General features: G+C 41.5%; 2 protein-coding genes across 3 annotated transcripts in view; one reads left to right on the forward strand and one right to left on the reverse strand.

Annotated features, from left to right (window-relative positions):
• LOC125429815 (trypsin inhibitor ClTI-1-like) overlaps nucleotides 1-26,765 on the reverse strand; it is a 100,526-nt gene that overhangs the window by 51,869 nt on the left and 21,892 nt on the right. The gene's annotated exons all lie outside the window — the stretch shown is intronic.
• LOC125429813 (serine protease inhibitor Kazal-type 5-like) overlaps nucleotides 1-26,765 on the forward strand; it is a 43,291-nt gene that overhangs the window by 1,737 nt on the left and 14,789 nt on the right. For both annotated transcript variants that reach the window (XM_048491318.1, XM_048491319.1), the window contains exons 2-9: nucleotides 1,963-1,988; nucleotides 3,378-3,508; nucleotides 6,366-6,420; nucleotides 10,632-10,762; nucleotides 10,850-10,910; nucleotides 12,580-12,716; nucleotides 14,551-14,656; nucleotides 19,432-19,544. In XM_048491318.1, coding sequence (XP_048347275.1) covers nucleotides 1,963-1,988; nucleotides 3,378-3,508; nucleotides 6,366-6,420; nucleotides 10,632-10,762; nucleotides 10,850-10,910; nucleotides 12,580-12,716; nucleotides 14,551-14,656; nucleotides 19,432-19,544 — 760 coding nt within the window. The remainder of the gene's footprint in view (nucleotides 1-1,962; nucleotides 1,989-3,377; nucleotides 3,509-6,365; nucleotides 6,421-10,631; nucleotides 10,763-10,849; nucleotides 10,911-12,579; nucleotides 12,717-14,550; nucleotides 14,657-19,431; nucleotides 19,545-26,765) is intronic.

Raw genomic sequence — 26,765 nt, forward strand, 5'->3', positions numbered from 1 at the left:
CACCTCAGAATGTCTCTTACCTTGAAAACCTCACCAGGGGTCGCCATAATTCAGATGTGAGTTGATGAGGGGGAAAAAGCTTAGTATCTGGACAATTAGAAGATCTGGATCATTGAAGATGAGGTGGAGTGCTACATAAGGCGATTCCAGTGTGGGAATGGGGGCTGTTGAAATGTAGATTTTCTAAGGTTATGTAGTATTACAAGAAGCGTACTATGTGCTTTTCTGTATATCTGAGCCAGCTTGGCTGAGAATAGGTCTACTAGAATTAGATGATATTTCTATGACAAATGCTACAAAATAGCTAGTATTTGCTAAAAACTTCCTATAGCTTAGCCAGTAAATTATAGGTTTCATGCAGAAATGCCTGGGTGTTAAATTTAGAATAGGATAATGACCCTTTCTTATTTTATAATAGGGGGATGGGATCCAAAGAGCTTCTTGTGCACTTCTGCTCCAGCAAGAGAGGGGAGTCCCTTATTTCCACTGATTCCATCTCTCAAGAACTTCCACATGCTGTACCAGAGAGTTTCTTGGGGGTACTTTTGTCAACCTGCAAATGGGACTTAGAGACTTCCCAGAATTATAACTGACCTGCAGACTATGGAAATCCTTTCCCCTGCTATTATATACCACTGAGGTCTTTCCTTTCCTCAGATTCTGCCTTTCCTTCCACCTTCAAATTTCCAGGAATTTCCCAACCCACAGTTAACAACATGACTTTGAGGTGGGTGCTGTAATTGGAAGGAGGAACCTGGAATTATTGAGGCGTCACCTAGTTCAATTTATGCTTCGGCTCTATGAAGTTGTAGTTAGTGGATGTGTACTTCAGTACATCTTTACACAGAAATATCAGATTAGTTGAGTGGATGAACAACCCAAGCTACAATCCTGTCACAAGATAATTGATAAAGTTACCATTAAAATGAGCACCATGCTAAGAACATGGTTTCTATAAACTGCCCATCACCACTTATTAGAAAAGGAATGGTATGCAAGCAAATGATGTGCAGAAAGTCTTTCTTTTCTATAGGTGCAAGTGAGGAGCATGGCCATTAGATTTATGGGCAATGAGACTCACAAAATATAGGTGGTTTCCACCTGGGGATGGGTTTGGGTGGTTTCCCCACTGCTGATTCAGATGCTGATAAAGCATGACAACAACAGGACTCCCAAATGGCAAGCTTCTCCCCAATTCCTCAGCAGCAGCCAGACCTCTATTCCTGGGCATTTTCTAAAGAAACCAACACTAGAATATTATTAGATTGATGTAATATTATAAGATTAGGTATACCTGAATTCTTGGCTCTGATCTTTCAAAAAGATAAGCTTCTATTTCCTTTTGTTGGGAAGACATGCCACTATCTTTATATCTCCACAAAGGAAGGGGCCAGACCCTTACTTTACAAAAAAACAATAACAAACCACTAAGCATTTAGAGAATCTGTTAAACATATTGTTACAATGGAATATAAATATAAAGATATTCTACTGCCATTAAAAAATTAAAATGCCCTAGGTGGAAGAGTGGAGGAAATGGCCACTGAGGGGCCACGCCATGGAAATTGGCTGTCATGTGGATTAGAAGAAGAAAACACTTTCCACCAGCTTTGAAGCTAAGGCAGATAAGGCTTGTGGAAATGGCCTTACTCATGTTACTCAGAAATACGTCCTGTTGAAATAATGGGATTCATGTCTAAGCAAATATCTAGATCACTGGAATTCCGGCAACTAGTCCAAGAAGGGAGATCTGTATATCCAGCTGCAGGAGTTCGTTTATGTTGTGCTTGGATAGGCATGAGCACCTCGTCTGGGGGTCACTATGTCAATATGCAACAAGACACAACAAATTTGGATTGGAGTCATAATTTTAGATTCACTGGCTTCCTGTTTGGATTAAGTAACCATTTTTATGAAGCACTTCTCAAAATTTCACAGTCTCTCTCTGTATTTCTGTTACAGATGTTGTCAGTCAAGCTATATATCAGGTTAGTCCAAACTTTTCTATTATTTCTTATAAGGTAGTTAACACAAACTGTATAGAAGGAATCTCCTCAGTGTAACAGGCTGTTTCAAACAAATTTATGAATGTACTAAAATGCCTTATGAATGTACTAAAATAACTTCAGACTATAAATATTATAAGACTAAGGATATAATTAAAACTGTTCATAATGTGTAAATAATATGTAGGCCTCAACAAAAGGCAAAAATGAGAATTCAGATACTCAAAGAGATATATGAAAATCTAGATAATGCAAGGACAGTCGTTACAGTTTATCAGCTCAATGTGAAATCATATATTAGAAGAAAAATATGTGAAAATACTTTTTAGGATTGTGTTTTTACATTGCACTCCTAGTCAATATGTATAGAAGGGTGCTCCTGTGCTTAGGATTGCAAGACACCTATTATCTATTATCCTCTCTGGCCAACAATCATACCAACAGCTACACAACACAATTCTGGGAATCAATGTCCCAAGGCGGGGGATTTGGATTGGGTCCATGGGGTGGTGGGGAGAATGAGTATCAGCCAGATGACCTACACCTGTAATCCCCCAGTGCAATATATACACTTGGAGCTGAGTTGGATTTTGTAAAAACCACACAGAAGGAAGCTGAGTTCCCAGTAGCATACCAGGTGGATTTTGGTATGAGAGTCAAATTAGGGAACATCTCTTTAAAAAATGGTCTCATCTTATTTTTGATCATTCTTTTCCTGAAAGCACTATCTGAAATTTTGAGTTTGTTTTATGTACTTTTCCAGAGCTTGACATAAGTCTGGGAACTTGGTATCAGATGTGATAGAGATCATGGATCTCTACCAGCTTTTAAAAGAGGTGGTTAACTTTTCCTTCCCTGCTAATTGAAACTGCGGGGATGGGACAATGATGTGAATCTTTTAAATGAAAAAAAGGCAGATATCCATATTTTGCCTGTCTTTTTGCTTTAAAGGGCTATTTCTGGTGAAGGGGATTCATTTTGTACAGGGATCAACAGGTTTAAACTGCCTCTCACATGCCTACATTTTTCCTCAATGCTATCAATGGAGGAAAAACCCAGCCTTTTTTCCTCCAGAAGAAAAGCAAAGAAGCATGAGCAATGCATTGATCACAGGTCAATGCCTCCCACCCCAAGAAGCCAATGAACCACACCATAATCCAATCCAGCAGAAACACAAACCAACATATTGCAGAACAAATGTAAAAAACAAAACAAAACAAAAATAAAAACTGTCTTATTCTTTTTTGACAGTGGAAAGCAAAGCACAGTAAAAGGCCGTGTATTCCTCAGGTTGCTGACTGCATTGTAAACAATTTAAAGATTGCAGCCTAGGGCAGGCAAGCCTCACTAAATGCTCCTTTCTTCCTCTAGGAAGGCATGTGCCTTGAATTCCAGCCCTTATTACGCAATGGGGGTTTATACTGCAGTAGAGACATCAATCCTATCATTGGTCCAGATGGCAAGACACATACGAACAAGTGTGTCATGTGCCGTGAAGTCTTGTGAGTAAAAATAAGCAATTGCTTCAGGGACATTAAAGCAATGATAAAGAGTTGCTATACCGGTTGTTTTCCTTGTGTCTTCTCCTCCTACAGACAGATTCCTAGTTTCATATTTATGGCAGAAACCTTTGGCTAAGGCAAATGTTGCAAGCTATAACTCCCAGAAAAGGGAGGTCAGTTTCTGCCCTTTCTGCAGCCCACCAAGGTAAACATCTGAATTTAAGAATCCTGTTGGCATATTCCACAAAGCCAACAGAAGTTCAAATTAAAAATTATATAGGTGTTAATGTGTACCTGCTGTTGTACATATGATTGTGCCTTTAAGAAGGATGTAACATCCTCACTTCCTTTTCCTCCTGTACCACTTTAGCTCACTTTCAGGGCTATTTTATGGCCTTTTTTATATTCCCTACTTACCTCATGGCTGTTTGCCTTGCTGTGAGGTTTTCCAACAGTTTCCTGTTCTCACCCTAAATCCCCAGCAAGGCAGTAATTCACTGTGATGGGTAAATGACTCCCAACTGGAAGATACACAGAGATCCAAGATATTACTTATTCAAATGAAACAGTTTATTGGAAGGTGCTATGATATAAAATGCTATAAAAGTAACTTGTATGATATGTGAATAAATCTTAAAATACATGGATATAGAAATAACAGAAGATGTAAATAATATGGGACTTATGAACAGGCAGTTCATAAGAATAAGTAAGTAAGGTTTGAATTTACAGTACACTTTTAAACTACTCCTCAGGCACACTAAATAGTGCAGAGATTAACCATATGCATTTGAAACAAACAATGGCAAACATGAGAGCAAGCTTGATGCATGTTAGCCACTCTGAATAGTAAGATTAATTGCCTCCATACCATCCTTTTGCTGTTCTTGTTACAACTCTGATCCCGAGTAAGCAAGTTGATTCAGGGACACTGAGAAGGCTTTAGAGAGACTGAGAAGACAAGATCCTCAGAGAATTGTGGACCTTTTAACCGTCAGACTAGGGTTAAGAGAACTAGGAAGAGGTGACAGCATGACAGAATAGGCATTTGGAGGTGCAGCAAGACATCCTAAAGACTGACTGACCCTGAAAATAAAAGACTGCTTCATCCCACTTCCTTCCTAGACTTTTCTGCATTCTCTGGGTCAGGGCAGTACCATAGTGGCACCCCATCCTTAGAGATGGGGACAGAAGTGTTGACTTAATTTTCCCCTCATTCATTTTTGCACCCAGTGAACAAAAATCCCCATACCTATAACATCTTTTAGCTCCCCCAATTAGTATGCTGGTCTTCATATCAGTCATAACATTGTTTTTGTTTGTCAGAGTTGCATATGTTCCTGGTGGTTTTATGCTTTCTCGGCAATCAGCAGCACTGCCTGGAGACTTCCATCCAAGGTTATTTAGGCTAGGATTCAAAGAACGGTACCCCTACCCAGCATAATTGTGCATGCAAAGGTTTTGGGGGGATCTTCCTTAAGTACAGGATTGAAGTCAGTGCAATCTTGTTTCCTATACTTGTAGTTCCTCATACATCAGAAACCTACAGATTTCTGTTGGCATCCCAGCAGCTGCTTATCTTAATTTAGTTGACACAATAGATACAGTATATTCCAGTGGATGTACCAACTTCTGTTCTCCTTCAACTGAATCCACAGTTTCTCCCAATACCGTTAGAACAATAGTTTGCCATTTGCCCATTATTAGCAGGAAGACTCCCACAGTGTTCCTCTGCCTCTACTAGTGAGCAGCGGTGGGCAAATGGGGGACATAAAACAGCAATGGAACTCAGAAGTGACATTGGTAATGTTCTAGGAATCTTCCAGATTTTTATGGTTTTTACCACAGAGATTGGTTGAAATACTAGAGAGTCAGTGGTATGACTTGTGGGTTCGAGTCAGAAGTTACAGAGATGCATTGCCAATGGCCTTTTCCCCATGCCTTATCCCTAAAAGTCTTCCAGAGATTCCAGACATGCTTTAACTCAAAGTAAGATTAAAACTCAGTGCCACTTCCCAAATCAAATATATTCCACAGTGAAACACAGATGAGGCTGTCTGGAGGGAGAGATCTTGCAAAAATTCATTTGGACAAGTTGCCCCCTGAATAAGTGTTTTCTCTCAAGATTAAGAGGTGATTAGCAGTCCTTACAGTTCCATGTTCCTCAGGGAATGCTAAACAATGGACCAGTGCTATTCATTGTGATCACAGCAAAAACCACAGTTGCTGATAGCAAACTATATAGCGCTGCCTGAAAGGGCAGCATAAAAATGTTCTTAATAAATTAAATATATAAATTATATATAGTCAAGGTCTGAAATCCATTTTGTTCAAAGATAGAGCCATCATCTGGGCCAATCCAGGGCCAAAAACTGAGCTGGACTACCATTCCCCACTTTGACATTATGATTGCCGAAGACCAAACATGAATGTCACCAAATAGTACTCCATACTCTTTATCACCTTGGCATCATAAGTGATCAAGGTTGATGTGCTGTTACAATTCCCTTGTTCAACTTCCAACATATGGAAATAGTGCAATGGTAGCATAATATCACACTATGCAACTGTAGTACAATCATAGTACAGTAGTACAACTATATTACAACTGTAAGTGCTTTAGTGAATTGCTGTAGGAAATCTTTCACTGGTCTTTCTTTTGTCCTTGTTTGTCTATTGTGTGAAATAGAATGCTGGACTAAATGGATCACCGCTGTGATCCAGCAGGGCTGCTTTTATGTTCTTATGAGAAAGAACCATTTGTAGAATGATTGCTTTCATATAGTAGTATGTTACAGGAATATATTATTAAAATTCTCCATTCATAATGTGTGCTTTCTGTTGTCTTTATTAATAGTAAAAAAAGAGGATTCACTATTAATGAAGGCTGGTCTACGAGTACTTCAAAAAAGGTGGGAAGGCATTGTTACTAAACCATGAGAAGTCTTAATCTGATGATACTTAATCCTGCATTTGATGAAGTGGTTTTGGTGGTGGCTCTGTTGAAATGGAAGACTTCAAACTTCTTTGTGAGTTGGAGTGTATGTTAATTAATTTAAGAGTCAGGATAATGATTAATCTTTGTATTGAATACAAAGAGATCCAAGTGCAGATCTACAGCACTACTTAGAAATGGTTTCTTCCTTCATAGTTTATTGATCAGTAGAGACATGCAAGAAGCAATAATTTTGAATGCATGCTTTCTGATAGCCAGATTAAATGTATGAACAAACTTATTTCCTGACAATCATGTTGATTGATGGTTCTTTGCTCCTTATCCCAAGCTTTTTCATTAATTGTTATTGGATTGATTGGGAAACTGGAAACTTAAGGCCTGTTCACCATCATTCCCTTCCCAGTGAGGACAGGATGTACCTTCACCATTCTTTTCCAGGATTACGCTCATATATATTACATTCTGTCTTGGATCCACTGGACAGGGGACTCTGAGAAACAATATTTTTTTTTGGGGGGGGGTAGATTTGGAACTATATTTGAAGCATGGAGATGAGAAAAACCTACTTTGTGATGGAGACTCTTCTGTCCTCAGAAATACTTCAGTAGATTTAGTCCATTGTGAGGTGTCCCCAATGGCTGTTTCAGACATATTTAGGGGATCTATTGTTGAAGAGGGTGCCAATCTTGAACATGTTATAACATTTTTGAAAACCTGTGAATTTCAAATAGTTCAAAAATTAGATATGCTGGAGTTTTAAAATGGTTTTTAATGGTATCTGAATGGATGTGTAGCCAGAATGGAACCATTGCATCTTTCATTTCCTGGAACTCACAGTCCGTTAGAAAACATCTGAGTAATCGAACCAGTTGGGTTCAGATAGGAAGCTCACATTTCAGTGCCCCACTTCCCTGAATTCATATGAGACAACAGTGATGTGGGATTACCAATCCCACATAATTATGTTACTGAAGCATCACCAGACAATGTGGCGCCCTGCAAGTGGAAAATGGCAACTACTCTTCTCCAGTGAAGTATGAATACCATCATGTACTATAACTACGAGGGCAGGATGTGTCTACAGTAGGAAAGGAATGCAAAACTGAAATGTATGTAGGAAACAATCATGATGGTAATGCTGGGGGTAGGGAAGACTCATCTGCATTGTGCCAAAGATTCCTCCTTCATGCAAAGGACTATTTTTAACAAGATCCAAACATTTTGACTTCAGCTCAGAGGCATAGCTTTAAGGGAGTTGGGGGTGCATCATGCCCCAGGCGCACGCTGGTGGCGGTGGGAAATTGCCCCACCCCCTTCCCACCTTGCCCCCTTCTCGCCTCATCAGGCCTGGCTCCGCCCCACTAGCCTGACCCATTTTCAGCCGGCAGAAAGCTGTTTTCAGTCAGCAGAAAGCAGAAAAAGGTAAGTGGGGGAGCAGGGGTGGGGCTGCAGGGGGTGGCACTGTGGGGGTGGTGCCTGGGTGCCATTTTGCCCTAGGTGCCATTTTCTCCCCCTATACCCCTGCTCCAGCTGATGTAATTTGTAATAACTTTCTAGCCCTGGGATGTGCCATTTTTTGGTTAAGTGCAACTGAAACTTTAATATGTTTTCATTTTTTATATTTATTTCAAAATTCTTTTTCATTTGTAATATTTTTTCTCAAACAAGTTAAGCTTAGAGCAGCTTACATCATAAAAACCATAATTCATTTAAAAACCATACAAAATATACAATGGTGCCATAAAATACCTATATGGGGGCCTATCAGAGGGGAAAAGATACGGCATGGGATAACTGAAAATCTAACTACAAGGGAATAAACAATAACTTCAGTAACTAAAGGAAAGGGAGGGAAAGAAGGGGAGGCTAGGCAGGCCAGCTAAATGACAACCATTGATGTCCTCAACCATGGGTCTGGCCAAACATTACGTTACAGACAATGCAGAATTGCAATAAGTTCTCCAACAGATTCTGGGTCTCATTCAAAGGAGAATTCAACCAGGCTTCAGTCAGAGCTGAGGAAAGCCAGACAGATTTCAGGCCAGGGACCACCAACAAATTGTCCCTAGTTGAACACAGCACATATTAGGACAGTTAGTCTTGCAGACCATTAAGGGCTTTAAAAATTAACACCAAACCTTGCTCCTGATTCAGTACTGTATCCAAAGCCAGTTTAGTCGGGGAGCACTGGCAGAATATGTGTTTCTGGAGTCCCCATCAGGTCCCAAGCTGCCACATTCTGTACCAGTTGGAGCTTCTGGATCAGTCTCAAGGGTAGCCTTGCAAAGAATGCATTGTAGTAGTCTAATCTGGAGGTGTCCATTGCATGGATCACTGTGGCTAAGTTAGGGTGAGACAGATTTGGGACCAGCCACTGGATCAAGTGATGGTGAAAAAATGCTATCTTAGCTACATTTGTGACCTGTACTCCATAGATAAATAGTCATCCAGAGTCAAATTCAACCCCCTGAAGATGATTGATGCAGGTGTAAATTGCACACTGTCAAGAACTTTCACTGATCCCAAGACCCCCAGGCCCAATTACCTGACCTCAGTGCCATGGGGGAAAAACTGGCTCCCGGGGCAAAATGGTGCCAACCCCGTGCGCCCCTCCCCCACATGCCTCACCTTTAAAAGCTAAACGAGCAGCCTGCTCCAGTCCACTGAGGCTGCTCTGGGCCATGGAGGCTGCTCCAGGTCTGAAGGGAGGGGTGGGGGAGTTATTCTTCCCACCCACCCCCCCATGCCTGCAGCTGGGGCATTTGTCCCCCACCACATGGCAGAGCGCCTATGCCTGATCTCCATCTTGGATGGATTTAATTTAAGATTACTACATCTCAGCTATTTCACTGGTGAGAGTGGGGCTAGCGACAATTTTGCAAAAAAATATTTCTGCACACAAAAAAATTGCCCGGACAGGAAGGTACACTGACTATGAAACTGATAATCATCCCTAATAGGCCAATGCGAAGAATAAGATTTAGGCTGTTTTTGCGTGGCAAAATTACAGTGGGGTTGAACCAGGATCATATATACCAGGGCTTTTTTTGTCCCGGTTTCTCCCTTTGCATGGCACCCCACTTCTGCTCAGGAGCAGAGTTGAAATGCTCCAGTTTGCTCCGCACGAGCGGGACGTCTGTATTTATTTCAGAAGCATGTCTGAGCATGCCCAGCATCCCGTGTTCTGATTGGCTATTGTTTTTGAGTGGCAGCTTGAATGGACGTCAGGAGTGGAGATCAGGCAGCTGGAAGGGAAAAAAGAAACTTGGTCTGCTCTCTTTTGGTGTTTTTGTGTATGTGTGGTGGGAATGGAAGAAACTGATCTGTGTTTTTAGTGGTTTAAAGTAAGATTTTGCTGTCAGAGGGAGAAAACTAGTGAATAGGTCTGCTAATTGATTTAGAATAAAACTTGTACTGAGGAAAATATATCAAGTGATTGTTCTGATTGGCTGTTGCTTTTGAGGGGCAGCTGCAAGCACCTGTGAGCTTGCCTAGCATCCCACATTCTGATTGGCTGTTGTTTTTGAATGGCAGCTTGAATGAACATCAGGCTAAGGTAAATATCATGGGGCAACACTGGGGCAGACCCTGTGCAGCTTTGGGAACCGTGCGGAATTCCCGACTGCACAGGGATATTTTCCGTGCTCACCCAGGAATATTTTGACCAGGCAAAAATGGCCTTAATCTTCTTTTGCTCATGCAAAGCAACCTCAAGGAGAGAAGGGAACACATGAGTCATAAAACTTCATCAAATGTTGGCTTTGAAGTCCTTATGTTATTGCTAAATAAACACAAGGACTTTGTAACAAGGAGACCCTCTGTCCTGTTTTTTTATAGGAGAGAGTTTAAAATGTGCTTATATAGTCTATTAATTTAAAAGGTCCTTACAACACTTTTCTCAGGCTTGTAACCTGCCTGATTAAATCATAGTCTTCATTATTATACAAAAAATTCTAAACCTCCCAACTACAAATAATTTTTTAAAAAATTGAATCTACTGGTTTCAATTCAATGAAAGGTCATTGATCACAATTCTTATCATATAGTTCTCTAATATCCCTTAAATTGGAATTTACATTCCTTCATCCCTCTGGCAAAATTAAGACATATGGTAGATAATCTTTAGTGAGGCTGCCTGGAGAAGTTAATTTTTCTTCTTCACTGTAGGATGATGGCTGCAGTGAATACATGCCTTATTTCATGAATAATGGAATTATCTGTACGAGAGAGAATGACCCAGTTCGTGATGCTTTTGGCAGACAATATAGCAATAAGTGCATGATGTGTGCACAAAAATTGTGAGTACAGAACGATACTTTTGTGTTTCAACTAAGCAAGGTTGTGCTACTCACAGTTGTGTAATACTTTGTAACATTTTCTTGCAGCAAAAATGGAGGTAACACACCATTGTATGAAAAAAGTAAAGCAGAACGTGAAAGAATGGAGGTGAGATTAATCTTTATCTAGATTTGTATCTGACCATCATAGCAGTGCCTTGTTGGCTGTTTTCCACCACTTTTGGTGACTGAGACAGGTTGTGTTCACCTATTATTATTATTATTATTATTATTATTATTATTATTATTATTATTATTCAGCTTAATAGACCACCCAACCCCCGAAGGGCTCTGGGCGGTGTACAATGAGACATAAAACAAATACAATATAAGGTCTCATAAAATACAATATAACGATAAAACATTAAAATACATTATAGCAGCAATTCCAGAGAGTACAAATAAAAATACATGCCTGAATGCATGCACAGATGGCGCCCTAGTAGCATGCTGCAAAATTCTCCCTATGTAGTCACAGACTTGTCACATGCTTCAGGGTTTTTTGGGGCCTGCTGCTGGATAGAGTATTTTTATACCAGTAGAAGTTGGTAAACTCTGTTGTATATGTGAAAAGTGTTGGCTTATATACAGAAGCACTCTTCCTAATAGCCATTTGATGCTCATAAGTTGCCCTACCCCCATACAAGCCATGACAACTACATTTACTCCTATTATAAATTTGAAGAAATGTTGCATTCTGTTTTACTCCATCTTAAACTTAAAACTATTTGATTGTGCAGGTCCTTGAGCTCATGTTTGCAGGCATCAGCAGGTGAAATCAAAACCATCCTAAGTAGGTCTGCTCAGAAGTCCCATTTTATTCAATGGGGCTTACAAAAAGGTCTTAGTACTGCACCCACTCATTATTTTCTTGATGCTTGAGATGGGATGGGAGTTTAAAAGGGTTGCCAACCTCCAGGTGAGGCCTGCAGTTCTCCTGAATTTAGCACTGATTGCCAGACTACAAAGATTAGTACCATTAATCTTTAGTACCATTAATGGCAGGTTTGGACCAAGGTCCTTCCTCTTCCCATTTGCACTTTTCCCAGGTTCTACCTCTAACTGTCCAGGAATTTCCCAAACTAAAGTTAGCAATTTTAGACTTAACCCTTCTCATGACACATAGTTTCACTAACTGGGACTTCTTCCCCATGTTATTAATGGCACTTTAAAGGAATGAAAGAAGATTTTTTCCCTTTAAAATCTAATGACAACTTGGAGTGGTGGCAGAAGATTTGATTAGTGGAACCAAGTGGAGAGCCAAATGGTTCAAGTGTATCTTTTGTCCCTGTGTTGCTATGATCTGAACTGCGACTGCACATGTTTGCAGTTGACCTTGGCCCTACATTTCCAGCCCTCTCCATGCGGGTTGATGTTGAAGTAAATGAAGTATCTGAATTGTTTTAGTTGACCTCCCAGTGATAGTTGCGGTAATCTGGAAAAAAAATGTTAACTATTATAAGTATGTTGGGAAAAGAGGGGGAGATACATTTTATCATTCCGATCAATTGCATGCTTTGAATATCCCTGCCAAAGAATAATAACTAGGTTGACCATAACAGGCAACACCCAACACATGGTAGTAAGAAAGGCATTCAAGATTCTTCTAACAGCCCACTCAGACACCAGATAATGCATGATGCGGTTCACTCTGTCACACCCTGACAATGTTTATGTGAAGCATTTATTGTGGATGAATAGCCTCTAGAGTTTCTAAGAACCAGTTCAGCAAAACAAAGAAGGCTCTTCATGAGAAGTATTATTTTCTTCCTCTCTAGAGGGGTGACGAGTGCTATGAATATCGATCACAGATGAGACCTGATGGAGGACTCACCTGCACCCGTGAGAATGACCCAATACGTGACATTTCTGGCCGATCTCACAGCAACACATGCATGATGTGTTCAGAGAAATTGTGAGTATTATAAAGCCCAGATGGAAACGATGATATCCAAAAGAATTAGAATGTTAAACTGTGGAGAATGACCAATTTGCCACCAAGGAAACAGAGCCCACAACCCATTAGTGCAAGTATTAGGGATCTTTCCCATGCCCTCTTGCCAAAGCAGTTCCATCTGAACCTGTAATAATTTATTCATAGTGTCCCCACAAGGACAAATAATCATGATGCCGGTTTGGAGGCTGTAGAGGGAAGAGGAATGGAACAAAACTGGACACAGTCTAGACTTCTCTCTGTGATACACTTCTGAACATGCCAGCCACAGATGCAGGTGAAATGTTAGGAACAAGAACTACCAGACCACAGCCACGCAGCCCGGAAAACCCACAACAACCAGTTGAATCTGGCCATAAAAGCCTTTGACAATACACAAAACTGCCTCTCATTGCTCTTCCATCAGTGCAGGCATCCAACCCCCTGCCCAGTGCCTGAAATCCAGATAATTCCTGGTGGATGGCTGTCCAGTCTGAGCTTGAAGACTTTGATCATGTCTCAGTCTTCACTTTTCCTGGTTGAACATCCCTAGTACCTTCTACCTCTTCTCATAAGTTTATTTTCTAGCCATCCAATCATCTCTTTTACCCTCAATCTGAACTTGTTCTGATTGGTCTACATCTTTCTTATAGTATATTGAACCTCTACAAATCTTCACCTTCTTATGCAGGATGCAGGGAGGCTTTCAAGGTGACACTAGTATCTCTCAGGGGCAGGGCTGGGAAATTGTATGCTGAAGTGAAAAATGGTGCCACACATTTTTAATTAAAAGTATCGCCTACCAAAGCAGACATAGAGGCTTTTAATTGAGAGAAAAGAACTTTGAACCCCATCCGGGAGGGGGGGGGCAAAAGAGCTTGTGGGGGTGCGTTTTCCCTCCCCGAGGCACTTACTTTGGCAGAGAGGCAAAACCACCAGCGTGCAGTTGCTGCCAGCCTCCACCAGCACTGGGATGCTGTGCCAGCATCCTTGCACCCTTGCCACCACCAGCACAGTGGGGCCAATCCAAAGACATGACTTGGGGAGGAGCTGACATTAGTCAGCTTCCTCCCAGCCATTCACCAGGTTATGCCAGCAGTGGGAAATTCAAAAGGGTCACATAAGTCTATTCAGCCCCACAAAGACTTCTCGGCAGCAGGGAGCCTGTTCTGTTTGGCAAGCCTCCCAGTGCCACCAGGGAGCCTCTCTGGGAGTGGTGGATGGGACTGCCTGTGTGCAAAAATTGTTAGTTCATGTCTTACCTCATGGAAGTCTGCCTCTGTGCATCTATAGCCGATAACTTCATCTGAGTAATTATAACTGACAATTTGTTGCCCTTTAATGCTTCCTGATTACTCAGTCTAATGGTAGGGTCAGCCCGAATTCTATGGACTGTTGTTATACTTTTGAAGGGCTTTTCCTTAATGTTGGCTTCAATAACTTTGTATTCCTCAGCATTGTTCACTGTGTCATTCATTGAATCATTTACTCTGCGGGTGTCAGGAACAATGCATATGAACTGCAACAGTTTAAACTCCTCTCTGTTGGTATCTTAAATGGGAAACATGTTATATTTTAATTCAGATTTTTCCAAGTACCATGGTCAGACAATTCCAACAACATTATGAACCAGGAAACTAGGCTCTGAGGATATGCAGTATATGAACCAGTGAATATGTTATTAATATTTTCTCACTTCCTCTCTTGTACGTGGGTATTTTATTGGCTTTTATGGGTAATTCATTCTTTTATGGAATTATCTAACAAGTAAATCCAAGGTTTTTGATCACGCTCTTTAATATTCCACACCTTCTAGCAAAGAAGAAATTAGAGCAGGCAAGTTTGGTAGCAGAGGAACAATCCAGAATGCAGATGGGAACAGAATTGTTCAAGGTACCATTAACCGAGGAAATGTAGATCAGGTGAGGAAAAATGTACAGGTTGCTACTTGACTGTTGCTTTTCTTCTTTCCACTCCTTTTTGTTTGTTTTCATTTCTGTAGTGTGGGAAATCTAGATGGTATATCTGAATATTCATAACTTAGATGATATTTTCAGGCTGAGGTATTACAACCCATGCTCCAAGGAAATGGCTTTCAGCAGACTGAATATATAAAAAGGGATCAGCCAAGAGTTTTAACAATCTGTGATAATATAATACAGAGCAATAGTCAAATCATTTCTAAACACTTGACACATTTTCTATATGATAGGTGTTCCCTAGTAGCTATTAATAGGATCAGAACTAGGAACAGAATCTAGGAATACTTTACTGTTGTGGAGATGGTTTACCTGGATAGAATTCTCACCTTGTAGAAGGATGCTATGAGGTATAAAGGAATGAAGAAAATCCCTTAGGCTTAAACAGCTGAAAGATGACACATCCCACCTCACTGATTCATTGTTTGCACACAGGAAACCTGTGGTGAATTAATCTCCATGAAAATGATGTTTTCCGTAGTGTCTCCTGATACTTGGCACACCCACCTTTTGGAGGTTTAGTGTGTACAGTCTGTCCTTATTTTTTTGAAGGAGTGAAAGCTTTCCTTTATACTTCAGAGATTATATGAACCAAATGGTTCTTCTTGTTTGTTGTTTATTCAGGTTTTTTTTCTGATACCCTGTTGGGATAGACGTACTCTTATTTGGTTAGGCTTCTCACCTGTTGGTTAAAACTATTGGTTTAAGAGGCTATCAGCCCAATCCAAAGCTGGGGGGCTGAAGCAACTCTTGGAGGCAGCTTGTCCCTACACTGGTAGAAATGCCCTCCCCAGGGAACCTACCCCAGGGGTAAATCCACTGGCAGGCAGCCACTGGAATGCCCTGATTGGATGCTGAGCACTGTGTCAGTGCCCTGGAGCCACTGCTGGCCCCCTCAGCTTAGCAGAGAAATTTTGGAGGTGTGGAGGGGGGCAGAGCCATTGGATGTGCTGTGGCCCCAGGCTCTGATCTACGCCACCCTTTTGGACAGTATAGGTCCATGGAGCCCTATGGAGGGCTTTCTGGGGTGGGCGGATTTACTTTTGTTTACCTGAACTGCCAAAAAGCCCTCTGCAGGCAGCAGGATGCACTCATCTTCAATGATGCTACAGACTTGCACAGTAATTGTTGAGTGGTCCTTTGTACATATATTTTCTTGTTCCCCTTTTCTGTACTTTTCTTGTTATTAAATTGCACTGTCTATGCCATAGTGTCTCTCTTCTAGCAGCTCTCTCTCTTCTAGCAGCTAGGAGTACAGTGTCTCTCTTCTAGCATCTAGAAGTGTCTCTCTTCTAGCAGCTAGGAGTACAGTGTTTGTTTTTTGTTTTGGATTTGTACACAGTCTCCATTTGTTGTTTTTCAGTGCTGTGCCAAACAAATTTACTATGACCCTGCTTTAATTTTGTGTAACATTTACAGATGTTTGATGGCGATTATATCAAAACTTGCTTCTAAACCATTTTTAATTGAGCTCAGGGAGCATGAATATATAACAATTCTGATAAATAGGGTTGTTTTCAATTTTGATAAAAAAGTTTGAGAAAAATTGAAATATATGAAATGTGTTCTTTCTCATCAAACGTACATTTATTTTATCTTAATTACATAACATGCATAATATATAATTTAGCATAAATAGTGTACTATTTGGCATTAAATTAAATTAGCATTAAATTAGGAATTTAAAAGTACAAATGCCTTAGTTTTCTTCAAGCAAATTTGTGAAAATACCCAATACTTATGATACCCAATATTGTATGTTGTATAAGAAAGATATGTTATACCCAGATCCAGAGTGGGGAGTTGAAGGGAGTTGTGGAGGTGGCAGGGCTTGTGGAAATGCCCCTCTCTGGGCATTTAATCCATCCACTTCATTTCAAGATGGTCCTTAAGTCCTTAGAACTCAACTGAAGGTAAAGGAAGGGAGAGGAAAGGGGAGGGGAGGGGAGGAAATGAAAGGGGAAGGATAGAAAGGGAAAAGGAAAGGGAAAGGAGATGAGGGGTATTTTGTATTTCGTTTCCCTACACCACCGAAAAGCCCTACGAAGGCAGTGGTATGGCACAACAGTTGCAACTGTCCCTGGTCATCCCAGGGCTCTGGATTAGGCTGTAAGTTTTTGCCATCTAGGAGGTAGAAGAAAATTAACATTGACAATAGGAAACACAAATTCAGCACAATCGTATGCAGAGTTACTTAGGTCTAAGCCAATTGAAATCAGTGGAGTAACCATCCTCAGGATTACACTAATGACGTGATAAACCAAAACAAGTACATTACTGAACAGAAATTTTCTCAGAACAAAAACAGCAGCATATTTGAATATAACTCTGATGACCCTGACTGTTCAACAATATATTATCATTCCATTATAGTTAACTAATTATGGATAAAATTATTTGAATTTAAACAGTAAACATATCATTGAAAATAGTTGTACATGCTTACAGTACTGAAATTATCATTTAACTTTTTCTTTAAAAGTTATTTCACTCATGCCAGATTCTGATTAGACCTACATTCAAATCGTAAATTACAAGTGTCTTTATGGAAGAGCGAAGTTTATACATGAATCCAATATTAATTTGACAATTTACAAATGATTAAAAACAGCCTTCTGTGTATTATATTTTACTAATACAGAGAAGTTGTGAGATTTAGAGTCCCATTCAAAGGGCCAGGAGCCTAGATGGGGTGCTGCAGTCACATTGTTCCCAGGAGAGCTTTCTGATGGTGTGCATTGACAAAGAACAAAAAAAAAGCCTCCCCGTTGCTAGATAGCTCACATTGGCCTCAGTGAACTTACACCACCCAAATGGTAGTGTGAAGTCTTGGCTGCCAGTGTAACGTGGGAAACAGCTAGGTAGAAGCCGACTAGCATTGGCTCCTTCCCAGACTGCCTCCAGACCATCCCCACTGCACTGGCAAAGGCACAGGGATGCTGGCACAGTGTTCAGTGCTGCAACCCACCATTGTGGAAGGCTGTGGTGGGCACCCTCTTGCACATCTGCTTCTCCACTGGGGCAAGTGCCCCAGGGAGGGCAAATCTACTAGTGCAGCTTCACATTGCTCCCAGCAGTAGATTTATTCTGCCCACCTTTGGATGAAGCTGAAACCAAGTCTTTCATGGTGGACTCCCAAAGGGGATGCCCTTATCCCCCATTGTTTCTAATGGGAGCTAATAGAAGCATCACTTTCAATGTTGTTTTAAGTGGGGACCCCAGATTCTCCATTTAAGGTGAATTTAAAAGGATAATCTGGGCTCCCTAGTTTAAACACCATTGAAAGTAATGCTGTTTTGTGGGTGGATTCCAGCATCACAGCGGCCACCATGGAGCGGGGCACAAAACTCAGACTTTGCACCGGGCTCCATTTTCTCTAGCTACGCTTCTACCCGGAGGGGAGGGCAAAAGGGGCTACTGGCTGGAAGCCCAGCCGGTTTGGGGGCAGGGAAGTCTGCTGTCCCTGGTCTTGGAGAGCTGCTTTTATAAGCACTGAGGCCGGGATGGGGCTTGGGGAAGCATGGCCATGCCCCCAGGGGTGGGTGGGGGCGTGGCCCTGCCCCCTGAACCCCCTCATAAAAATCTATACCTACGTCCCTGACCAGAGGGGTCCAGTAGGTTCACATAGAAGTAGGCAATCCTCCAGGCATTCCGGCCCCAGGCTTTGTACAGCTCTAAAGGTCAAAATCAGCACCTTGAATTGGTTCTACAAGCAAACTGAAATCCACTGTAGATGGGAAAAGACAGGAGTGATATGATCTCTACTATCCACTCCAGTCAGCATTCTGTAACAACAGAATCTTTAGACAGTCTTCAAAGACAGCCCCACATAGAGTGCAATGTAATAATTTGGATCATTGGTCTGATCCAGCAGGATTATTCTTATGTTTATTTATTTATTTATTTATTTTTATTATTTGAATTTTTATACCGCCCCATCCCCAGGGGCTCTGTTTTTATTTTGTTCTTATTCACAATTTTGGTGGCACAAAATGTTGAACTACCCAGAGTTTCTCTTTTTAAAAGAATACATAATTATTTGTGAATATCCCAATTACAGCACACACAAGCATTTCTGGGTCACAACATCCCCATTTCAAAACACCATATTTGCATTTCTATCAATATTTTTCTCATGACCCTGAGCTCTCAAAACAAATTGCCCTAATGGTCAGTATTTGGCCTTGCACTGATTTGAATGTTGCAGAGTTAGCCAGCCAATGTGTGAATGACAGGGCAAAGCAACAGAAGTTTCCCTATCCACTTTTGAATCCACTTCCCTATCCCAACTATGTTTTTACTTTTGTGTAGTACATTTGTATTTATCTCTTCTCTATTGTGACCATATTAGGACAGATTTTGTGCATGCTTTTTTAACTTATTTGCACTATTTATTGGCTACAAAGTTTGATCTCAAAGAATTTCAGAACTGCTATAACAGTGACCTGAATTCTGCATATCACCTTGGTGTAGGCCATAGTTGCATCCTTTTTCTCCAGGGGAACTGATTTCTGTAGTCTGGAGATGATCTATAATTCCATGGATTCCCAGGTCCAACCTAGAGGCTGGTATCCATAGTTCTAACAGCATCTTTTTCCACGTGAGGCTGAATACTACATTGGATTGTTTTGTTTCCAAAGGCAAAACCCCCAGTATTTTGTGAACAAGCACAGTGTTAATACTTACATAAAACATTCCTTTTTTTCCCCCATTGACAGAACAACTGCAATCCAGTTGGTGGGTCTTTGAACAAAAATGATATAAGTAATCCTTGTTTAGCCCATATCAGGATTCCACAGGATGATTACAGATCTTCCACTAACTGTGGAGGGTGAGTATATTACAAATATTGCATAATATTAACTGTGAGGCATGAGAAAAAATGGTCAATTCTGATCATCATCTGATCAGGTTGTAAATATCTTGCTCCTTTTTATAATCTGAATTATGTTTCACTGGATTCTTCTGTAATAAAACAAGGACAAGGACATAACTGTTCAGAGATGGGGAATACAATGTTACGTATTTGATCCCTGTCCCTGCAATTTATGGGATCTGATCCAGAAACCAAATTTTCAGTTCTCATTTGAAATTGGAGATGTGGTCTGCATACAGACAAAACAGAGGTTTTCAGGAACAAATCCAGGAACTGATTGGAATCCTGGCATTTTGTTCCATCTGTACCCATGTGTTGCTCTTGTACAAGGTACCTTCTGCTGAGGCAAAATGTTCTTAGGTGGACATGAGTTTGTGAAAACCACCATAGCTTCCTTTGGGACATTCCTAGAGCTGCCAATCTCCAGAGGGCCTAGAACTCTCCAGGAATTACAACTGACCTTCAGATTATAGAGATCAGTTCCTCTGAAGAAGATGATTGATCTGGTGGGTGAACTCCATGGAATTATACCCCACTAAGGTCATTCTCCTCCCCAAATCCTACTTACCTCAGGCTCCACCCTCAAATCTCCAGGAATTTTCCAACCTGAAGTTGGCAATCCTACTAGGTATGTTCCCTCACTGGTGTTTTGGTGAGTACTCTCGCTGCTGCATCCTGTATCAGTTGCAGTTTCCAGAGCAATCTATGGCAGGTCAGCATAGAGCAAGTCACAGTAATCTAGGTTGGAGGTAACCACCACACGAATCACTGTGGCAAGGTCGGCATAGGACAGATGAGTGGCCAACAGCTTAGCTTGGCAAAGATGTAAGAAAGCTAATTAGGCTGTATGTGTGACCTGGGCCTCATAGACTCCAGGACCACACCGCTTTTGGGGGAAGACGCAGATATTAAAATATCACTACTCAAGGTTGGCAGCTGGAACTCCTGCTCTGGCACACCCCAACGCAGCCACAGGACCATCTTCACTGGATTTAGTTTCAGCTTGCTCTGAGCTAACCATTCTGCCACAGCCTCCAAGCACTGGACCAAAACATCAGGACAACAGTCGACTAGCCCCCCATCAACAGAAAAAGCTGAGTGTCATCTGCATAGTAATGGCAACCCAGTCCAAAGATCTGCACCAGTGGTGCCAGGAGTTGCATATAGATGTTTAGATAGTTTAATACGGCCAAAGGCCAGCAAAGACAAAACAAAACAACAGCACACATTCACAACAGCAAATTACAACAATTATTACAGCTAACCATTTACATGAATGTTTGGCTTTCAGCTCATCCCTGATTAAGTAGGCCCTTGCGTTTTTTATACGCCAATGCACAGAACTTTGCTACCTGCTGGGAGATGGTTGCATCCTTGTCTTCCAACAGCATTTTCCTAATCTCTTGGTCAGGATCCTTTGCAATTATCAAGCTGTGTTGCACAAGCAGAGGTAAAATAAAGAGCTCTCTTTCTGTCTTATGCAGCATGCAGTGTAACAAGATATGTATCATAGAATCAACGTCCCCAGAGTTACAAACACATTTCCTCAAATCTGCCTATAAGCATAGATGATGGAAATGCGTCAAACCGTGCTCTAGAAAAGGCCCATCGGTATTTGGCTATGGTAATATGTTGAATGTAGGGGGCCATTACTGTACCACTACCAGATTTCAATGGTCTATATAGAGCAGGAAATGAGGCATTATCATTTTGGTAGTCAATGTCGTCCAATCGTTGATATACCATCTTAAGAGCTAAGGGCAAGTCCCATTCAAGCATCAGCATAGGGTCTAGCCCAATCTGTTTAAGCTTCAGGATAATCTTCTCCGACCAGATTGGGTATGGTGATGTTGACAGAAATGCTGGTAATAGGCCCTGGGGGTGTAGGTGGACTTTAATCCAATATTTGATGGCTCTCTTCCAGACTATAGTTTCCACTTTAGCTATTCCTGCTTCATGTCTCAATACAGTGTTGGGCGTACATTTTGGTGTATTGAATAGAGATCTAAGGAATGTTGTTGTAACTTTTTCCAGAGGTGTAAAGTTGGATATGTTGCCTAGTTGGGCTCCATATGTTAATTGTGGAATGGATTTTGCTGTAAACAATTTAACAGCAGTTGGAATGTATCCTCCTGGATGCGGTAGAATCTCAGTATTGCTTTGGAGCTCTTTTGAGCAGATTGGACAAGGGATTGGATATGAGCTGTGTGGTTTTGCCATTATACTGGAAAATTACCCCCAGTATCTGAAGCATTTGACCTGATCGATTGGATGCCCTTTGATTGTCCATCTTTCCTTCTTGAACCTGGCATTAAAATGTACGATTTTGGTTTTAGAATAATTCATTATTAGATGTTCCTCAGCACATTTTTGGGTTATTGCATTTAGGGCTCTCTTAATCCCTACTTTGGTTAGTGAGAGGGCGACAATATCGTCCGCATACATTAGAATGGGTAGTTTTTTCCCCTGAGAAAGTGTAGGAGCATGAACGTCCTTATCCTGCAAATCTATTATGAAGGAGTTGACATAAAAGTTGAATAGATGTGGTGCTAGAAGGCACCCTTGCCTTACCCCCCTTCTGTACTGGTATAGATGGTGTTAGATGTCCCTCTTGTGTCACCCTTACTCGCAAAGAGGTGTTCTCATGCAGTTGGATTATTATGTGCAATAAACGTTTGTCAATATTGGTGTTTGCTAGTTTGGCCCATAGGCGGTCACGTGGCACATTATCGAAGGCTGCCTTGAGATCGATAAAGGTTGCATATAGTGAGCCTCTTTGGAGTTTAACATATTTGTCAATCAGATGGTTTAGAATCAAGCAGTGGTCCATTGCTGATCGTCCCTTTCGGAAGCCAGCCTGTTCGTCTCCTAACAGCTTTTCTCCCTCGAGCCATACCAGAAACCTTGTGCACAGGTAGTTGGTATATATCTTACTTATAACATTAAGCTGATCGGCCTGTAGTTGGCTGGGTCCGTGATTACCCCTTTTTTAAATATAGGGACTATTATAGATGTTAAATAATATCAGGAAAAGGATTGCCACCTATAGCACCCCATAGACATTCCCTCCCCTACTGTTATCCATTGTCCTCTCTCCGGGATAAATAAGGCCAGCCATTTGAGCCAAAGAAGCCATTTTAAGGCAGCTCCCCACACTCCAGCAGTGGTGAGACAGGGGGTCAAAAGGTTGTGATCAACCATGTCAAATGCTGCAGTGAGATCTTAAAGCACCAGTAGAGCTGACCCACCTCGATCCAACTGGAGATGAACCTCTTATGTGATGGCAACCAGCATGGTTTCTGTCCTGTGACCAGGGCAGAAACTGGATTGGAATGGGTCCAGGGTTGATGCGTCATCCAAAAATGCCTGCAGTTGCATAGCCAGGAATGGTAGGTTTGAAACTAGGTAGTAGTTAGCTAGATCTAAAAGGTCGGACAATGGCTTATTCAAGAGTGGATGATCACCACCTCCTTTAACTTCCCTGAGAAAATTCCTTGTTGGAGGGAGAAATTGATTATTTTCAACAGAGGGCATCATACCTCATCACCGACAGCCCTCACCAGCCATGATGGACACAGATCAAGGAGACAAGTGGTGGACTTCCCAGCCACTAGCACCTTGTTGACATCAGCCTCAGAGAGCAGGCTGAAATGGTCCAGTAGAGGATCTGAGGATGGTCAAGGGGCCTCCAATTCATTTACTGTATCAAAGGTCATGGCACAGTGACAAGACTATCTGCAAAAAAAGCTTGCAAAAGCCTCACAGCTAATGGTCAAATTCATAATATTTTTGGATCCCATAGGCAAGGATGTAAGAGACTGAATTACCTTAAACAATTGTGCTGGGCAAGAAATAGTGGTTTTAATTGAGGATGCATAGAATTGCTTCTTAGTGGGCTTCATCTCATAGGATCTCTTAGGCATCCTAAAAGATGTTATTGAAGTTTTTTGTAAATACGCTGCCTAACTCACTCTAGACATCTCAGCTTCCTTCACCTGTAGCTCCCCAGTATACCAGGAGGCTGGGTTAGCCCAGGAATACCAGGAAGCAGTAGCCTCAGTGGCTTTGGAGAGCTGGATATTCCAGTCCTTCACCAGCTCATTAAGAGAACCATCAGAGGGTCTATGGCCATGCAAAGCATTCTAGAATCCAACTGGATTTGTAAATCTCCATGGGCAGGCATAAATAATGCCATCACCTAAGCAGGTCATGGCAGCGTTATCCACTCAGGTCTTCAGGACAAAGAAGTCAGACCAAGGCACCTCCACTGAGGAAAGTAAGCCCACATCCAACCCATGCCAAAAATCAAATCCAATGTGTATCCTGCTTGGTGTGCGGGGTCCGTATTAACTTTGGAAAGTCCTAGTGCTGCCATGGAAGACCCCAGGTCTATGCCCGAGTAGACGAGGCCACATCGATATGGATATTGAATTTCCTGAGAACAATAAGGTTGGGAAATCTCAAGACCCACCCCGGCCCAACCTCTAGCAATTTCAGCAGAGCTTCTGCTGGTGTGCTTGACTGCCAGTACACCAGCAGAATTCCCAAACTCTTCATGGCATCCCACAAAAGGCCCAAACTATCAATACCAGAGGTCACTGAGACAGAGGCTGGCTTGAAGGAGAAAGCCTCCTGGATGAGCACCACCATGCACACCCCTCCCCCAGCCTCTTGTCCATGATTGGTGGAGGACCAAGAACCGTAGTGTGGTAAGTTCTTTCAAGTTGACAGTTTTGCCCTCCCAGGTCTCAGTCACGCACACCAGGTGAAAATTTTGCTACAAAATAATTTTGTAGCATTGTGGTCTTATTATTAATAGACCTGGCATTACACAACACCAGTGTCAGAGAGGGGTAGGTCCTCTTAGACCCTCTACTGTTGTATCTTGGGATGGGACGAAGGTCAGAAGGTGGTTGAGCCTGACTGTATCTTAGCCTTCTTCTCCCATAAAGCTTTCTCCTACCATGATAATTCCCTTGCCCAATAATCACTGGGACCCCTGGCTCCATATTGGCTCTTTCCAGATAGTGCAGGTCCTATAATATATCCAACTACTAACCATAATCCAGTCCCTAACTAACTAAGTCTAGTGCCTTTAGCCCACTATCTAATTCCTAAAATACCTCACAATATATCTCAAATCCCCTTATAGGTCCCTGAGTATTCTGCTAATAGTATGGCATTCCCATCCAGTACAGTTGCAGGATGACAATATACTAATAAGCTCAACTAAATCAGAGCCCAATTTCAGTGACCTAATTAAAATTTCATTACAGGGAACACCATTTCTATAATTCTCCAGAGCCCAGTAAGGAATCCTCTGATTGTTCTCAGTCTAGAGGTAGTAAGACACTGTAGATGCTTTGATGTCACCAAAGGGGACTTGAGCTAGTTCATGGTCCTCCAAAGTTATTCAGACTGTTTCCAGTTCAGTAAGCCTTCCCCCTGAGGACTCACAGAGGAGATGAGCTCAGGCAATATGTCCACACCCAAACAGCATTGTTGACAAAGAATGATAATGTCATTCATTAGGAGACTCACCCAAAAGGCACCTCATTTATTCACTCCACCGGCAGCCATTTCATTCAACCCCAGATCCTGGCTCCCTGCCAGGCTTGGTAGCCCTGTTGGTCCGTGGACTTTATTTCTTGCTTGAGCCAGTATGCTGGTTGCTCCCTCAGGTGCAAAGCAGCATCCAACCCCAGCTGTAGCAGCTGCAACTTCACCAACCACTCTCCGCCAATACAGCCACATCAGGCCTGTACTTAAGATAGGTAAAGGACTCCGTAAATTTTGTTGGACTTGTTGCTGGCTCCACTGTTTTCAGCCACTCCACTGTGTTCAGTCACCTTGTACCAGAGTTCACCTGCACCCTACACCGCTACCTCGGTCTCTTGTAGTGGCAGCACCTGGAGTCACGTGGGATGATTGTGATCCATGTTTCTTGATCCAACAGTTCAAGTGGCTCCAACAGTTCCAGCATGAATTGAACGTAATTGCAACTCTTTACTAGCAAGGTAGGTCTTCAGTGTAATATACACATTTCTTCCAAAGATTCATAGACTTGAAATGGGCAAACTATACTACGTAAACTAGCATAAAAGCAAAGAATCTCACAGAGCTTGGACGAATATGCCCTGCTCTGATGCCATCTTGGAGTTCCTGCTGCAGGAGAACATACAACTATGATTTCAATCAAAGTGATTTCTGTTGAGACTGCTAGCTTTTGCTGAAGCCCTGAGAGCTAGTCATCCAGACCAATAGACATGGTACTGGCTCCTCCCTTGCTTTCGCTTGACAGCAAAATGAGGCAGGAAGATGGTCTGGCTTCTTGGGTACCAAAGAAATCTTAGTACAGATCATGTGTACTTTTAATCCCCACTGCGCTCAGTAGACCTAATATTGATACAAAAGCATCTTGCTTCAGAAAAAGTCACCTTGTACCAGAGCAGTATGTGTGTGCAGATGGAATAAGACTGTGGAATCCAACCTACTATTTCCAATGTAATAAAACTGTAGCAAGCAGCACATATTTTCTTCTGGATATAATCTATTGGCTAAAAATAACTTTTACATTATTATTGTTGTACAGTGACAGTTACTCTGTTGTTTTTTCTTTTTAAAGACAAGTTAAAATCTTTTTGTTTAGAAAAAACCCAGCTTCCCATTATTTTGTAAAAGGGGTTTTTATCTGTTTTAACTGTTTGATTATGCTTTATCTTAGTTTTTTTTATTTCTATATATTATTGTTGTGTCTTATTGTTAAGCAAACCATCCTCACTTTAGGCTTGCTTTGATGAAGTCAGTATTTGCATAATTATAGTCATCCATACAGTTCCTAAGCATCTCCATAGCAATTTTGAGTGGCTGTAGCATTTCACATACACAATTTTAAAATCTTTATAAGACCAATGTGATAAGGATCATCCCCACATGCCAGACTGAGGGTACTGAGGCTGACTTTCATATCAGGAAGAATGGGTTTTCCATTTTAAAAAGATGATGGGTAGGGCATGATACAAATTCATAAAATTATGAAATGTGTGGCAGTAGAGAACAAAGAGATTACTTTCTGCCTCTTGGAACAGTTTCAGGTTACCCAAAGAAACTGATTGGCAATAAGTTCTGGTTCATCAAAGGGAAGCACCTTCTTTATGCAACCTCTAATAATTAAGT

The sequence above is a fragment of the Sphaerodactylus townsendi genome, linkage group LG03, assembly GCF_021028975.2.
Source record: "Sphaerodactylus townsendi isolate TG3544 linkage group LG03, MPM_Stown_v2.3, whole genome shotgun sequence".
NCBI classification, from domain to species: Eukaryota; Metazoa; Chordata; class Lepidosauria; order Squamata; family Sphaerodactylidae; genus Sphaerodactylus; species Sphaerodactylus townsendi.